The sequence below is a fragment of the Lontra canadensis genome, unplaced genomic scaffold (genome assembly GCF_010015895.1).
Source record: "Lontra canadensis isolate GAN:19392208 unplaced genomic scaffold, GSC_riverotter_1.0 scaffold6, whole genome shotgun sequence".
Taxonomy (NCBI): Eukaryota; Metazoa; Chordata; class Mammalia; order Carnivora; family Mustelidae; genus Lontra; species Lontra canadensis.
Genome location: NW_022631000.1, coordinates 28,185,612 through 28,203,261, shown reverse-complemented (window position 1 = coordinate 28,203,261; position 17,650 = coordinate 28,185,612). Strand labels below are relative to the sequence as shown.

At 38.9% G+C, this 17,650-nt stretch overlaps 1 protein-coding gene across 1 annotated transcript in view; it reads left to right on the top strand.

The window, feature by feature from the left end:
• Positions 1–17,349, top strand: part of LOC116864820 (ceruloplasmin-like) — a 30,595-nt gene extending 13,246 nt beyond the window's left edge. Inside the window, exons 12-19 of the mRNA XM_032852660.1 lie at positions 1,799–2,006; positions 2,793–2,932; positions 4,815–4,943; positions 6,951–7,057; positions 7,976–8,177; positions 11,675–11,814; positions 16,176–16,338; positions 17,332–17,349. Coding sequence (XP_032708551.1) covers positions 1,799–2,006; positions 2,793–2,932; positions 4,815–4,943; positions 6,951–7,057; positions 7,976–8,177; positions 11,675–11,814; positions 16,176–16,334 — 1,085 coding nt within the window. The 3' untranslated portion in view covers positions 16,335–16,338; positions 17,332–17,349. The remainder of the gene's footprint in view (positions 1–1,798; positions 2,007–2,792; positions 2,933–4,814; positions 4,944–6,950; positions 7,058–7,975; positions 8,178–11,674; positions 11,815–16,175; positions 16,339–17,331) is intronic.
• The last annotated feature ends 301 nt before the right edge of the window (positions 17,350–17,650 follow it).

The window sequence follows — 17,650 nt, the reverse complement described above, 5'->3', positions numbered from 1 at the left end:
CACCAAAATAAAATAAATAAATAAAATAAAAATATATTCATCTTGGTCAAAAACTACTGACACCAATCAAATGCTGGCTACACATTAAGCTAGCCACTCCATAAATGCCATGGATTGGAATCTGAACTCTTGGTGATAGTGCAGATTCATTCGATTACATTTTCTGCATTTAAAAATTTTCTATTTTACTTTTCAAACAAACAGAACCTGTGATTAAGAGCACTGGGAGGAAAAAAAGAAATCTTCTCCAACACTCATTCTCTCTGCCCTGTGCACTCACTCTGCAGCAAGGGATTTCCTGCCCCTGCCTGCCCCACTTCTTCCACTCCTTTTCCCTGGAGATGTTTTCCTGGACTTAAGAAAAAAAAATTGCTTCCTTCTTCCTCTCTTTCCTTAATGAGATCAGCCACAGTAAACCCGTGGAGACACCTGCTATGGGTCAAGAGATGTTCTCCAAGGGCATCAACTCATTCTAAACAAGTACTTCTTCCCAAATCCTTGAGTCTGAAGGTTTTGATTCTTGTTCATCTTCCTGAATCCTACCCTCCGCAAAAACTAACAGCAATTGGGGCGCCTGGGTGGCTCAGTGGGTTAAAGCCTCTGCCTTCGGCTCAGGTCATGATCCCAGGGTCCTGGGATCGAGCCCCGCATCGGGCTCTCTGCTCAGCGGAAAGCCTGCTTCCTCCTGTCTCTCTGCCTGCCTCTCTGTCTACTTGTGATCTCTGTCTGTCAAATAAATAAAATCTTAAAAAAAAAAAAAAAACTAACAGCAACAACAGAATCTGGTACAGATGAGACGGAAGAGAGTGTTGGGGATGATAAAGGTAACTTTCAGAAGCAGCATTGGCATGTGATGACCATAAAATTAGCAAAATCAGAGAAAGAAAACCTGAATTCAGGTGGAATTCATGGCCTGAACCAGGCTGGAGTTTTTGTTGTTGTTGTTGCTGGGTCCTTGTTTTGGGATTTGGAAGTGTGAGTCTGATTGCCTTCCACTTCCGCCACTCCAACCCAAGCCGCACCTTCTCTCATGGATCACTCTGTAGGGTCCTAACAGGTCTCCTTCCCTCTGCACTTGCCCACTACTACTGTCTGTTCTCAGCATAGCTGCCAGTGTCCTTATCCCGCATCAGCTCAAAATCTCACAATGGCTCCCCATTTCAGAGCCACAGACTTTTGGTGGTCCCCAAGAACCCTTGGGACCCAGTCCTCCAACCCACACCAAGCTTGTCTCCTCTCACCCTTGTTCACTCCACTCCAGACACACGGGCCTCTGGAATGGTCTGCAGACACACCAAACAGACCCTCAGCTTGGGGATTTTGCTGCATGTTTCCTCTGCCTGGACTGCTCTTGTCCCGGATCCATCCCTCGCCTCTCATCTTTGTCCAGCTGTCACCCTCCCATCAAGGCCTTCCCTGATAGTCCTATAAAATATTGGTCATTGTTCCCTGCCTGCCACATCCCATCCAGGATTCTCAGTCCTCCTGAGACCAGTCTGCTTTTCTCTTCAATCCATAGCACTTCCAACATCCATAAATGTTACCTGCTCTGTTTACAGCAACACCCACCCGGCAATATGAACCCTAAGGGCATGGATTTTTTTAACCATTTTGTTCACTGATGTTTCCCAAGTTCCTAGAAATAAGCCTGGCATAAAGAATAAGTACCTGCCAAAGTAATGAAAAAAATAATAAATTTTACTGTATTCCATTTAGGGGTTTATATCTTCTAGATGACTTCACAGAGAAAAGAAATCGAACATAAAGCTTTATGCATTCTTTTCTGACTCACCTCCAGGAACTTTTGATGTGGTTTGTATGACAACAGAGCACTATCTAGGAGGCATGAAACATCAGTACCACGTGAGGCAGTGTGCGGAGCCAAACCCTGATGAAACACAGTATGAGGAAGAGAAAACCATTTATATCGCTGCAGAGGAAATTGTGTGGGATTATTCTCCTAGCAGGAAGTGGGAGAAACAACTGCAGCATTTACAAGGAGAGAAGTACGGCAGTAGCTTCCGTCTCTAGCTGAGAAGGGTTCACTGTGGAGTCCTCCACTCTTTCTTTTCAGTCTCATTCATGTGTGCACCTGTTGTGTGTTGTGTATGAGTTTTCTACGGTATGTGTGTGTGATGTGCTTGTGCAGGACAGGTGTGTGTGCATGATATATGTGAGGCACCTGTGTGGTTAGGATATGTTCTAAATATAATGTTTATCTATGTATCTTATCTTTGATTATAAATGACTTCAATTCTTTCTAAATATCTGCCTCACTTACTTCTGGACTTTGTTTCTCGCTGTCTTTATTTTCACTCCTTGCATCCAGTTTTCCGGAAGTGTGTTACCATCCCGCCTGACCACTCTTAGGTGTCCTAAACATCACTCGAGCTACATTTAACATTGGGCATCAGTCAGATTTCCCTTTTGTCTTCCTTTGTCTCTGTCAATCTGTCTTCTTTCGGGAACCTCAAATTGGAGACCCTTGTTTTTCTTTTTGTAAAACTCGATTTCTGTCTCTGATTTTAACTTTTGCTATTTGTCCATGTATCAAAACTAAAATTTCCTCTGGAAAACATGTTTTAAAGTACAGAATGAATATCCAGCAACCTTGCCAGTACTGAGAATTTTTTGTTTTTAAGAAGAATTACTTTTCGAGGTAAAGAAGCCTCTAGACATTAATGAATTGTGTTGTTTCAATAAGGAGTTCTTCCATATGAGAATTTGTCGAATTTAATGATTGAATTAACTAACTTTGTGGTTTTTTTGGTTTTGTTTTTATTTCCTTAAAGTGAAACGAACATATATTTGGATAGAATTGGAACGTTTCTTGGGTCCAAATACAAGAAAGTCCTATACCGTCAATATGATGATATCACATTCAAGAATCAAACAAAGAGAAATGAAGATGAAAAACATCTGGACATACTAGGTATTAATATATGATCAGACTGGTCTTCAAGTTTTTCTTCTTGTCCTCGGCCACCAGAGATAACAATCTCTGAGATAACAGTTCTCAACACACATTGAGGTTATTGTCCACCTCCACCTTGACAGAAAAGTGCCTATGACGTTAATTCTAATTTGTTTGCCAATAGGCACTTTTACTGGGAAAAGGAAACTGATTCAAGTGTTGTTTCATGGAAACTGAAGAGACGATAGAAAGTTACTCTGGTCAGGTTCAGATTACCTGCTTTCCCGCAGAATTCAAGAACTCTAGAGAGACCTTAGAAGTAGCATTTAGAGATCATTTCATTGATACTAAAATGAAGCCCAGAAGCCCTATGGTAGTGAGGAGGGGGACCTTTTTGTTTAAATTTAAGTGTTTAATTTAAACATTTCAAGTGTTAATATTTAGTTTCATTTGTCTAACAGTGAGCAAAATTATAGCCATTTCTTCTACCCTTGTCAAGTCAGCTAGGAAAACTACAAGCCACCCCAAGCACCTATATGTAACATTTCCCTAAATCTGGCAGGGTCTGCAGAGGTCACATGTTATTATCATATGTCAAATGACATTTCTGTATGTTGCATAGTATTTCCAGAAGTCACATGGCATTTATGCTTAAATTTTATTTGGGTCCTGATAACTCTGTGTTTATTGGAGACTATTTTCTTCTTTTTCTTTTTAAGGTTTTATTTATTTATGTATTTGAGAGAGAGTGCACTCACACACACAGAGAGGGGGGAGGACCAGAGAAGAGAGGGAGAGGGAGAGAGTCTTAAGTAGACTCTGCATTGAGCGAGGAGCCCAACATGGGGCTTGATCTCACCACCTGAGATCATGACCTGAGCCGAAACCAAGAGTCAGATACTTAAGCGGCTGAGCCACCCAGGGACCCCTATTGAAACTATTTTCTGGTGTGGGACCCTGAGAAGATGGATTTACATGTTGTTGGAGAAACTCATACTCTTCTTGGCACCTCATTAGCCTCTCAAGCTTGTCTGTTTGCAACCCCCAGAAGGAGGGCTGTGCTGTCCAGTTCCCACTTGCTGTTGGGTGGCTCCTGTCTTTAGTAACAGCAGGATGTTAGTTTTGCTGGGATCCTGGCCGAATGAATCAAGATAAATAACACAATATGACCCTCTAGATTCCATTCTTATTTATAAAAAAAAATATCTACAGAAAAGGGAAAACAGTTCTCTACTGTTTGGGAAGGTGGGATGGCCATGGGGACAAAGAGTGGATGTCCCAAGCTAGCATCTCATGTCCAGCAGGTACCTTCAGGGCTCTGATTTCAGTAATTATAGTGCAAGTTTGAAGAACTCCTCACTGCTTAATTCATCTCAAAACTGTCTCTGTTTCAGAATTTTTATAGACACTGATATAACTGCTTCTAACTAGAAAGAAGATTTAAAATAAAGTTTTTACCTCCACTTCTTGGCCTGGGATGGAAGGGAGAGAGAGTACAATGAAGGGGTCTTCAGTCTTGAGGGAAAAAGAATCATCTTTGGTCAGTAAAAAGGCCTTCCAGCTCCTGCTAACTCTCCACTAAGGTGAAAAGGGAAAAGGATAAAAGGTTTAAGTGATAAGGTTGGTTAAGAAAGAAAATAAAAGATTTCATTTCTAAATTGTGTGTTTTCATAGGCATTAACTGATGCTACTCAAAATAAATGTTCTGAAGACTTAAATTTTCCAGGCAGAAACTATGTTTCATAAATCATCAATGATCCACTTGTTAAAAGTGTGTTTTATTTGGCTGCATGTTCAGGAAAAAGGATAAAAATAAGTCGCGGTATAAATACTTAAGAGGACAGAGGATTCATAATTTATAATAACAATTTCCACACATTTCCCTTTTTATATTCCCTAGGTCCTTTAATATTTCTCACTCCTGGTCAAAAAATCCGAATTGTCTTTAAAAATAAAGCCTCAAGACCATATTCGATCCACGCTCATGGAGTGAAAACAAACAATTCCACTGTTGTTCTAACACAGCCAGGTAACTGCTTCGGAAGAGAAAAAAGCTTCACAGCTTTTATGCAGGACTACGTGCTAATGTCTTAAGTATGGGCATAATTCAAGATGAGAGAGACCAGTGGACTAGTAGGAAGGGTCTAAAGAAGGAGTTTGGGAGCGAGTTCCTTTTGCAAGTCTTAAGTTTGCTTCCGGGATGGGTACCATGAGAAAAACTCCCCCGGGTATATAATTTCTTCTAGAACCACCTTCCCTCCCATCTCTCCACCCATTCAGCTGCCAGTATTATAGACTATACTCCAACTCTCCAATTCAAGTGCTAAAGTAGGAGTTGAGTATACAATGCAGTGTGTGACGAAGGGGGTGGGGAGAGAGAGACACTAAGAGGAAGTCATGAACCTCATGTACTGACATTTCTGTGGTAACACCATTATACAGCATGCATTCTATATACCTCAGACAAAAATAAGTGATTTTTAATTTTATTTATTTATTTGAGAGAGAGAGCACAAGCAGGGGAAGCAGCAGGCAGAGGCTGAGGGAGAAGCAGTCTCCCCACCAAGCAGGGAACCCCATGTGGGGCTTGATCCCAGGACACTGGGATCATGACCTGAGCTGAAGGCAGATGCTTAACTGACTGAACCACCCAAGTGCCCCCCAAACAAATGCTTTTTAATATATGCCCAGGGAGCAGACCCTGAAATGAAAATGTGTGGGCAGATAGTGCTCTTGGGATCAAAGGCTATGGAGAGAAAGACAAAGACACAGAATTGGGCACAGGAAGAGCTTACGTAGAGATGCTGCCTCAGTAGAAATCACAGCCATCCCTAGAAGTTCTGAAGAGAGGATGGTCCTCAGTTGCCCTGAGTTGGGGTGAGAAAGCTGGGCCTTTCTGCCCTTGCATCTGTCATTGGATGTAAGCCTGGGTGAGGTAGCTCTCTTCTACCAAGGCTATCTCAGAAGCTGATGGACAGCCTGTGGAACAATGATTCCTTCATTCTTAAAGGGGAACCTGAATGTCTACCGTAGTTGATTACCAAAACAAGTAGTTCTGGGAATTAAGGATATCAAGGAAAGAGCCAAATTCAGAAAGGAAAGATGCGCGGGGTAGAGGGATGAAAGAGACATTTTGATGGCACGTGAAATATTCCCTTTTGGATTAAAAAAAAAAAAAAAAGATAGTCCCATGGTAGTGCCAACATGAATCTCTTACCAAGAGAGTTTGCAAGTCAGCACTCTGTTATCATTAGTCAGAGAAGGATTCCATTGCTTACATCCCACAAACACTTCTGGGTTCCTGCTGTGCTCAGGCCCTGTGTGGTGAGCTGGAAGGGGAGGGCTGGTACTAAGTTGTTAAAGACTTGGAAGCAGGGAATTTGGGGATAGGATCAAGATGCTTAGGAAAATTAATTTAAGCCTCTGGAAGTGGGAGACGCAGGATTACATAGCAAAGCACAGGAGTGCCTTTTTTTGTCCAAAAAACTTCTCTGAAATAGGCAAGAGTATAGGATTTAGATTCCATAGAGCTAATGCAAATGCTCTGGGAACAGGGAAGAGGCCCATTGTGATCTATAAACCAGAAGGTTCAGAGCTGGAATTCAAAACAAGTCTGTTGTGTTGCAAAGCCTGCATTATCTTCAACACAATAATATTTGTTGAACTCATGAGTTCAATATGTAATGACTGACATTATTCAATGGCAAAATCACTGTAAGCTTTTGATTCAGTAACCCAGAGACGGTGAGAGGCAGCAGTGAGAGTTATGTCAACTTCACCCTGTGACCCGAGCAATGCCTTATTTGGACCATCTTGTCTAATCCCTAAATTCCCATTTTATGTGCAGGAGGAAACAGAGGCTCAGAAACTATAAACACGTTGACCAAGACCACAGAGCTAGGAGGGGTAGAGCCGAAGTGGAAACTAGGACTCTTGTCATCTAATATGTGTATAGCTTCGGGGTTTGCTTGTTATCTCCCTAAAAACATGGGCTTTAAAAGATTCTGTATATAAACACTGTATTTGTCTATTTTAGGAGAGATCCAAACATACATTTGGCAGATTCCAGAAAGAACTGGTCCTGCCTCAAAGGACTTTGAGTGCATACCTTGGTTTTACTACTCGACCGGGGATGTGGTTAAGGTAAACATTAAATCAAGTCATCCTTTTTTTTCTATCTCCTCTTGGAAATTATAATGAAAGAAAGAAGGAATTGATTTGTGTTTAAAAAAAAAATCTTAGTTCTATGTAATCTTTCATTTAAGTGACCTGAATCCTGCTCAGCTTTTAATTCAACAGATGTTTGCTTTTTCCAAGAGCAAGATCATTGCGTTATGATTACTTCAATTCATGGTATTTTCTAAAATGTCACTGTGAATTGGAATATCCTCTTCTTTGCTTTGTTAGATTTGTATTACAGAAAACAAGGTATGGAGTTAAAAGTCTCTGATGAATGAGAAATAAACATATACAGATGTATATAGCTTTTTAAAACCATCAATGCTGGCGTTCAATTTATTTTCACTTAGCAACAACAACAAAAGTCTCGTCTCCAAACTTTTAGTTATTTTGGCCTGCTCTCTGCCTAGAACAAGAATCTACACAGACACTCAACCCCAAACCAAAATGAGTATAAACAAACCAAGGCTCCTAGCCGGAAGCGGCTCTGGGGGCAGAGGCATTGCATGGCCAAGGATCGGAGACCTTTAGACTTTGCTGCCCGCCAACTCCAATGCCAAGAAATTCTAATTAAAAACAAAGCTCTGGGTTTTTGTTTTTTATTTCAAAAATAGAGCTAAATCCACTGAGGAATGTGACTAAAATCCCTCTCAGGAGTTAGTTGTTCTCATCAGACTTCAGCTCGAATGAGTGAGATGACCGTTTTTCCTCAGTCAAGGATTTAACATGTCAAACATTTTCTTAGTCGCAGACTCAGAATCCCAATGACTACAAACTCACGATCTGAATGCGTTAGAACTCAACCTTTATTCTACTCATTTCACTGGTTGGGGGACATTTTTAGTTTTGGGCACAGTTGATAATCTTGCTTTGCCTCTTCAGGATCTTAACAGCGGACTGGTAGGCCCTTTGATCGTGTGTCGCAAAAACACCAAAGCCAGCATAGTTCACCGTGTGCTCCACTTTATGATTTTTGATGAGAACAAATCCTGGTACTTTGAAGAAAATGTCAACACATATTCTTCAGATCCAAACAACATAGACAGGAATGATGAACAGTTTGACCTCAGCAACCAAATGCACGGTAATGTCCACTAGCTGCCTCAACAGCTGGAGCCTGTACGGTGTTTCATACAAAGGGAACAGGGGAGGGTTCACACTTACCAGACTTGGCAGTATAGATAAGGCAATCACATAGGACTGTGGAGTAGATCACGTGGCCCAGGCTGGCAAACTTTTTCCATAAAGGGCCAGAGAGTAAAGAGTGTAGACTTATCTCTACCATAGGCTATATTTTGCTCTGCCATGAGGCACAAGGGCACCCACAAATAAGATATAAAGAAATGGAAGTGGCTGTGAGCCAATATAAAACTTCATTTATGGATACCGAAGTTTGTTTTTCATAAAATTTCATGTTGGGAAGCATTCCTTTTTGGTTTTTTTAACCACTTAGAAATTTAAAAACCATCCTGCACTCAGGGGCCAGAAAGAAACAGGAAGTAAGAGGGCTGGATCTGGCCTAAGGGCTGTAGACTTAGCTGCAAGGCAAATTCCAATGCTTCTGGAACCACACAGGTGATGTAAAACCGAAAATACCAGCTATCATTTCTGGGGATTTCCTACACACCTTTCTAAGTCTCTTACCTGGACAGACACAGGGAGAGGTGGGGCTTGTGGCAAATTGGTGAGCACATGGTCTCATCCAATTTCCCACCAGGCAGAACGTTAAAAAACCCCATGCTCATCAACCAAAATTCTTTTGTCGATGCCTTATGAATAGGCACATCCTGTTTATGTCCCCCCCCATCTAGAATCACAGTAATGAGCCAATTATTCAAAGAACAAGCACATAAACAATCTCAAGTGAGATTGTTTATGTGACTGAAGTGAGATTGTTTATGTGACTGATTGACAGCCACATTCAGTCAGACTTCTGGTCCCAGTCCTTTCACGGGCGGAAGCTCCGGGATGCAACTAGGTAAGGGATCCTTAAGTAAGGCAAACCCAAATGTGATCTTTTTCAACTTCTTCATTTTCTTCCCCCAAGATACATACAGTAAATTTGAAACTAATTCAAGGACTGCATCTTTGCTACCCATCATCTTTTAATATGCCTTGTGGAGGGCACAGAGCACCACACTGGTGCTGAGGAGATATGAAGGCCAGTAAGATGAGGCATCCTCTCTAAAGTTGTTCACAGCACAGGACTGGCCCATTTCTGCTGACCTGGAAGGGTGGGGGTGGTGGTGGTTCTGGAACAGAAATATCAACACAGTGCTGTGTTTTAAGTTCTTATTTCCAAGACGGTCTTCCTGAAGGGGAGAGGACTTTAAGTTGAATATTTAAAGATGCATGGGAGTCTGTCTAGTAAAGAGGGAGGGGGATGACATTCCAAGTAGATAGAAGAATGTGACTTAAGAAAGAAAGAAAAGCACACAGAATTGTGCAAGACCTTGAATACCATGTTAAGAATTTAGACACGATCTAAACTGGGGTTTCTCAAGCTTGCCACTATTCATATTTTTGGTCTGGTAACTATTGGGAGGGGGTTGTCCTTGTACATCATAAGATGTTCAGCAGTCTGCTTACCCTCCAGCCCTGGGAAGCCGGTAACACCTTCCCCCAAGTTGTGCAACTCAGAATATCTCCAGGCACTGCCAAATGTCCCCTGCAGGACAAAATCCAGTTAAAGACCACTGTGCGGAAGGCACCAAAGGCACCAGATGAGGGAACAGTAAGTAGAGGTGCATACTCTAGGAACCGTTCTGGCGGTCAGCCAGGCCTTCATGCTCCAGGCCTAGTCTGAGCAGCATCAAGCATCGCTTGGGAGCTTGTTAGAAATGCAGAATTTCAGACGAAACAGATCTAGTAAATCATAATCTGCACTGGAATAAGATTCTTGGGATACATGCACATTAAAGTCTGAGAAGCACAGTCTAAAGCAGTCTCCTAGTTTTTTCTATTTCTAGTATATCCCTCCATCAGCTAAAAGTGTTAGAACCCAACCTCCATAGATATATGGTTATAAATTAGATATTTGTTCCACTGTATTAAAGCATTTTTGGCATTTCAACAGTTGAACATGAAATAGAAAAGTAAAAAGGAGTTAATAATTATTATACAAAATATTTTACTTATATTTATCTTAATATTTAATTATTAAATCTCAAATATTAATATTTAATATTTATTAAAAAATTCTTTATATATAATTACATATATTAATTACATAATCTATATAAATAATATATAATTTATATGGTTTATATATAACTACATATAATTTATATAGTTTTTATATAAATTTATATAATCTATATATTTAAATTTAAATTTAATTTAAATATTATATATTTATATATTGATATAAATTATCAATATCATATAATATAATTAATATATTATATAATTAATGTATAATTCAGTATATATTTATGCATTAATATTAAAATACAGTATTAATATATTATATAATTTATAATTCAATTATATTAATTATTACATATTAATATATTACACATATTAATATTAATATGTTACATACTAGTATGATTACATGTTATATTACTGTTATATTATATGTTAATACAATATTATATATGATTACATTATATTATAATAATTTTATATATTATAGCATATATTTAATTATATATTAAGTTAATATTAACTTATATTTTATATATAAATTATATTATATATTATATATTATATTAATATTAACTTAATATATAATATGTAATTATATATTAATGATGACTAAATTATATAATTGATTATATATAATTATATGTCTATATAATTATATGCATACATATAATACATAAATTATATATTATACCTATAATTAAATTAATATTTTTTTCCTATTACTCTTTGGAAACCACAGCTATAGAGGATTAGAGCTAGAGAGAGAGTGAAAGAAAAAGGCCCGGACCCCAGCTAAAAGGCCATTCTACTCATACCAGTGACAGATCATGAAGGTCTGAATAACAGTAGTCAAAGAAGAACACACTCAATTTCTAAGCCTCTTACAATCACTTTAAACATACTTTAAATATATAGCCACATTTAAGTATCCATCAATTTATGTATCCATAGTGGTGAAATATTCTAGTGCAACCCAATTACTTAAAGCAAGCTCAGCTCCTCATTTCCTGAGGCAAGAAAAACTCCCTGGAATTAGACTCATCCAAATGAATGGATGGTTTGGTCATGTTTAACAGCTTCCTTAGACGGAATTTAACTTCCTCATGGCCTCTGAAAACACATATGATACTTTCTATGAGGTGTTTTTTTTTAAACCTACATTATTTTACTTTATTTTTTTCTTTTTCTTTTTAAAGATTTTATTTATTTGTTTGACAGACAGAGATTACAAGTATGCAGAGAAGCAGGCAGAGAGAGGGGGGAAGAAGGCTCCCTGCCGAGCAGAGAGCCTGATGCAGGGCTTGATCCCAGGACCCTGGGATCATGACCGGAGCCGAAGGCAGAGGCTTTAACCCACTGAGCCACGCAGGTGCCCCAAACCTACATTATTTTAATTCTTTGTTGAATATAATACATTGTATCCCTCCACAGCAATTAACGGAAGAATGTTTGGAAATAACCAAGGTCTGACGTTCCATGTTGGGGATGAAGTGAATTGGTATCTGATTGGCATGGGGAGTGAATCTGACCTGCACACGGTTCACTTTCACGGCCACAGCTTTGAATACACGGTAAGAGCCCTGGGCAGCGTCATCTAATTATTGTTGTGTCTTGTGAAGCAGTTACGGGGGCAGCATGGCAGGATAACAGCACTAGAAAGGAAATGACCCAGCCAGAACTGAAGTTCAACACCTACAATCTATAACATACCAGGTACATGTAAATAATTATACATTTAGCTCTTTGTTTCCTGTGGACACTCAGGAAATGCTTATGAATGCACAAAGGGCACTTCTCACTCTAATCTGGTGTTACCTGATAGGTAAATAAGACTTCTTTAATCATCTCGAGTTTCACCCTTTCTATCCCAACTTTTGTTTTCAAACCCTTAGTATCTTAAGAGAAAAACAATGGAAACACATACATTTTGCCACACTTTCTTTCTTTCTCCATTTTTCTGAACTCCATTTAATTGCATAACATCATGGTTCTTCACCCCAAGTACTAAATAAAGTCATGTGCACCCTAAGACTAAAGAATCTCTGCTCCATTGTGCTAACATTATCACACCCCATATTAATTCAATAATATAATCTATCATATAGTCCATCAAATTGTCCCAGTTATCCCCAAAATGCTCTTTCTAATGAAAATCTAATGATTTTGTTTTGTTTTTAATTCAGGATCTAATCAGCTATACATAGCATTTGGTTGTCATTGTCATATCTCTCCTAAAATAAATGATTTTTTTTCTTGATTCTTCATGGCATTTCATTTTTGAAGGGTCCAGGCCAGTTGCTGACCATTGTAGAATGTCCCATATTCTGCTGTGGTCTGATAGTTTCCTCGTGATCAGAGCCATGTCAAACATTCTTGACATGAACAGCACATAGGTGATATTATGTGCTTTCCATGTCACACCAAGAGGTACATGCTGACAAGAGGTACTGACATTGGGCTGTTTGATAACTTTATTGGGATGATCCCTACTATTTTTCTCCATTTATAAAAGCATCATTTCCCCCTTGTAATTAATAAGCAAACTGTGAAGTGATTTTTTTAAACATATCTTATTCTCCAACTATATTTCACCTTGTAGTTTTAAAAAGGATTCATTGATGAGTGTTCCTGGAATCAATTTTTACACTGGGAGTTATAAATGGTAACTTTCTAATTCTGTCATTCCTTCAGCATTTGTTAAAACATAAAAATGCAGAATTAGGTGACAATTAGCTTTATGGTAATCTTTTAAAATAATTATCTTCATCTTTTTCTCTTCTATGTATTCTTAGTCTCTTTATTTCTCTGTCTCAATAGCTTTTCCCCCATCTCACCTTCATGCTCTTTACTGAGGTTGTTTCACTGACCATCTTTTTCTGGACATCTCTCTAATTTATTAAAAGTATTCTAAGGTTTATCCTTCCCCTTTTCAGTGTCCGGGTTAGTGTCACTTATTTACTTAAGGAGCATTTTCTTTATCTCTTCATCCTCATTCCTTATATACACATTAATGTACAATTGAGGACCAATTATATTTCATGCATTTGACACCTCATTTAGTTCAGCCACTTGGCATAATACAGTTCACCTTTTGGCGTTGATAAAAGTTTCACATAAAGTTTTCCTAGATTCTAGGAGCGCCTGGGTGGCTCAGATGGTCAAGCCGCGGCTTTCAGCTCGTCCTGGGGCTGAGTCCTGGATCAGGCTCCCTGCTCAGTGGGGAGCCTGCTTCTCCCTCTCCCTCTGCTTCTCCCCCTGCTTGTGCTCTTTCTCTCTCTCTGTCAAATAAATAAATAAAATCTTAAAAAAAAAAAAAAGCTTTCCTGGATTCTAGATGTATTATATTAGCTTCTGTAATGCTCAGCCTCAGACAAATTCGATGAGTCTGCATGACTTGATTTGCACCAAGCTTTATCAGTGTGCTGCTTTCTTTTCTGTCCTTTAATGAACACATTTATTCCTCTTAAACTTATTTGTTTTGGCTTAAAAACTATTTTTATTATTCTAGGGAATTTTACACGACAAAGTAGACAGAATAATATAATGATCTCCTTTACCCTCCACCCAGGGCCAACAATCATGAGCTTCTCCTATTGCCATCTACATTCCTTGTGTTTTTGAAGGAAAAGCCTTCATACAAGGGTTGTTATTCATAAGTGTTTACATTAGATTTTAAAGATTACAACAAAAGAGAGAGATTTAAACTCCGGGTATAGTTTTTAAGTACGTTTAATGTTTAGTTCAGATCAGTTCAGTTTGGCAAGTGCTTCTGACATTCCTAGAACCATGCCAAGCGTTGAGTGGAGAGAAAATCAAGAGTTAGCTCTACATAAATGATTATAATATAAGGCATCAAATTAAATGGAATTTGTGGTAACATTTCTATAATGTTAATTAAAGCTAACCTGATTAAGTACTTCTTATGTGCCAAATGCTATGCTTAGTTCTTTGCTTGGATTTCTCATTGAGCCTTCCCAGAGATAGGCACTATTTTATCACTGTTTTATAAGGGAATGAAATGAAGGATTAACAAGATGAAGAACTTTCTCATAAACAATAATGAGTAGAAGTAGGATTTGAACCCCCAGCTCTCACTCTAGAGTCCCTCACTCTCTACCTCTTCACAAAATTGCTCTTTTCGAAACAATCCTATTAAATTTAAGAAACAAAATGAAAAAAACAAAGAAAAAAAGAGACAAACAGGAAACCAGACTCTTAAATACAGAGAGGAACTGGTGGTTGCCAGAGAGGAGGTGGGTGGGAGGGAGGGTGAGTGAAATAAGGGAGAATGAGAGTACGCTGATCATGATGAGCACTGAGAAAAGTATAGAATTGTTGAATCGCTATATTGTGCACCTGAAACTAATGTAACACCATATGTTAATTATACTTGAATTTAAAAACAAGAATAATCCTATTCCTAGTACCAGCAGCTGTCAGTTCTAGCCACTCACTCTTAACCTCCCTCAGATGATCACGAATAGTCTTCCCCTCCCTTGAGGTGAAATTTAATTACTCTAGCATTAATGCAGCCTCTGGGCTTTACTCTCTGGAACTCCTGAGTATAGCAAAGCAGCCCTATGGGGTTACTCACTTGGCCTTGGAACAGCCAGTTGCCTGTTCCCTGAGGCTGTGGTCTCCCTTGATGCCAGGGCTCCAGATACATGGTGCACATTTACTGGTGACTGGAACATTGTCAATTCTTAGTTAAAATTGTTTAGTATTGTTCTCTACATTTCTGACATCTTAGAAATGGATCCCTGCCCCCCATTTTATTGTCACTGTAGATGCAAAATTAATCTTCCTAAATAAAAATGGCTCAGACCCCAATCTACAGCTGGTAGAAAACACCCTGCCTCTCTGCTCTCTATTTTCCAGTATCTCCCACTCTCACTTCATGCTTCTCCTCACCTCCCTTACCTCTTGCCTCACATGGCTGGCATTTTCTCATCTCTGTGCATCTCCAGAATGGAACACACCCCCATTTATTCTGACTCCCCTTAACAACCACAAAAACAAGGCCTCCGTGGGTCATAGACGCTTAGTGAAATTTTGGAGGTAGATGAAGAATTTCCCCCCCAATACTACACAGTGAAAGCATTTACCATTTGACTTAAACATCCGTCTTCAGTTATCCCTCTACCATGCATTACTGTGAAACACTGGCTCTCCACCTTTTTCTCTTACACTCAGTACTTCTTTCCTCACACTCTTCCTCTCCAGATTTGCTTGACATCTGTCCTCTCCTCAAATTATTCCAGACCCCATCTTGAGCTGCACTCTTCAACATGCCCCCATCCTCCAAATACCTCCCATTGCATTATTCAGAGCAATTCATCTCCTTCCTGTGCTCTTCCAAATCCATCCTGATCCAGCCAGGCCAGGCCCTGGGGCTTCATTTTTCAAAATCAAAGTAGCCTGCAGAGGAGGTAGTCTTCTGAACATCTGGTTCTCTGCTTAGGAGAACAAATAGTCCCTAAGGCCCTCAGTCTTCAGTTCTGACCCCAGAAGGCAGATGAGCTCCTCTCCTTCCTGTAACCATGAGTTTTCCTGATTAGCTACACTTCAAGAAATGGTCATCTCACATCCCCAACATCCTTAGTTAGAAATACTTCAGTTAAAATTTTTGGGATTTGTAAGACTGGATGTTGTCTGAAATCTAGAGCTTTCTTCTGCAGGAGGCGCTGACAAGGTATCTAACACCAAGAATGACACAAGATCCCTTTAGAGTGAGATGTTTCTCTGTGGCCTATCCCTGAAATGTTCTCAGACTTGCTCCTCCTTGAAACCCTCACTTGTACTCTGAAGAGAAGTGCAATGGCACCTAATGTTTTCTAATTGTTGTCTAACAAAGTATTTTAGAATTGATAAGATATATAAATGACTAATACATTTTATAAGTTATTTAATGGTGTTTTGTCTCCTTATTGAGGATACGGGACTGTATCGCTCTGATGTTTATGACCTTCCTCCTGGAGTATATCAGACTGTAAAAATGTATGCAAGAGATGTTGGGACCTGGTTATTTCATTGCCATGTTAGTGTTCACATTGAGGCTGGAATGGAAAGCACTTACACTGTAATCGAATGAAAAGGTAAGCCAAATTAATTTGAAGTGATCATATTTAAATTAACTCTGTTTATATAAGGATATCTGACCCACTGCACATTTACATGATCTGACACATTATTCATTCATTTAAAGATTACTGTTTTGAAGGATACCTAGGTGGCTCAGTTGATTAAGCATCCAACTCTTGATTTCAGCTCAGGTCATGGTCTCAGGATCATGAGATGGAGCCCTACATCAGGCTCTACACTCAGCTGGGAGTCTGCTTGAGATTCTCTCTCTCCCTCTCCCTTTGTCTCCCCCCCCCCCCTCTCTCTCTCTCTCTCTCTTTCTCTCTAAAAGACATAAATAAATCTCAAAAACCCTCAAAGATTACTGTTTTGAGATGACCAAGAAACTCTGGTCTTATCTTCTTTCTCAAACTTAGATAACTATTCCTAATCTGATAAAAGATACTCTAGAGTTATATGCATTATTTCCAGACTCATATAACATACACATAAGGATTTGAACAATTTATAGAAGATGAAATACAAATGGCTATTGAGCCCATAAAGATATCTAACCTTGCTAATAATCAAATCACTTAAACATTGTATTTAAACAACAGTCAGATACAGTTGTTGAGTAAGGAAGCTATTGATTTGGCAAAGATTTCTTTTTTCAAAGATAATATCAGTAACAGTGTGGTAAGGTAGCTTTATTACATATACTCTGATAGAATTATAGAATTATAAAGTGTTTCCACAACTCTTGAAGGAAACTAAATAATGATAACATATTTTTTCATATTCAAGTGATACTTTATTTCTTCTTATTCCCTTCTCCTCTCTCTCTAACACATTTTACTACTAACAACTTTAGGATGAAAATAGTATCTTTCTTTCTGAGATTTTCATCAGTTCCTTGGTTACTTAGGCTCTCCATGAAGTCATTACTCTTCGGTCTCTTGATATAATAAATTTAATATTTTGACTCAGTTACTTCTTAGAAAATCATGAAACTTTCTTTTCCACAGCATAAATATCTTTCTGATATGAGTGTTGACCAGTCCATGAGCAGAGCTAAAGCTACTGAAGAAGGGATGAAGGAATCCAGGGCCTGGCTGAAGACTCATGGCAATCTACCAGGAAAACAAGCTTGAAATACATTTTTTTTTTTTTGTCAGTTTTGTGTGTGAGCTTCCTCTTTCTGTCAACTGTGCTGCAGGGGTAGAGTCTATAGTGGTATAACAAGGTTTTCAACACATAGAACACATAGTGAAGGGAGTGGGCAAGAGGAACAAAGACAGCAGGTACAATCTGAACTCTAGCTCAGAAAGAAAATACACAATCCAA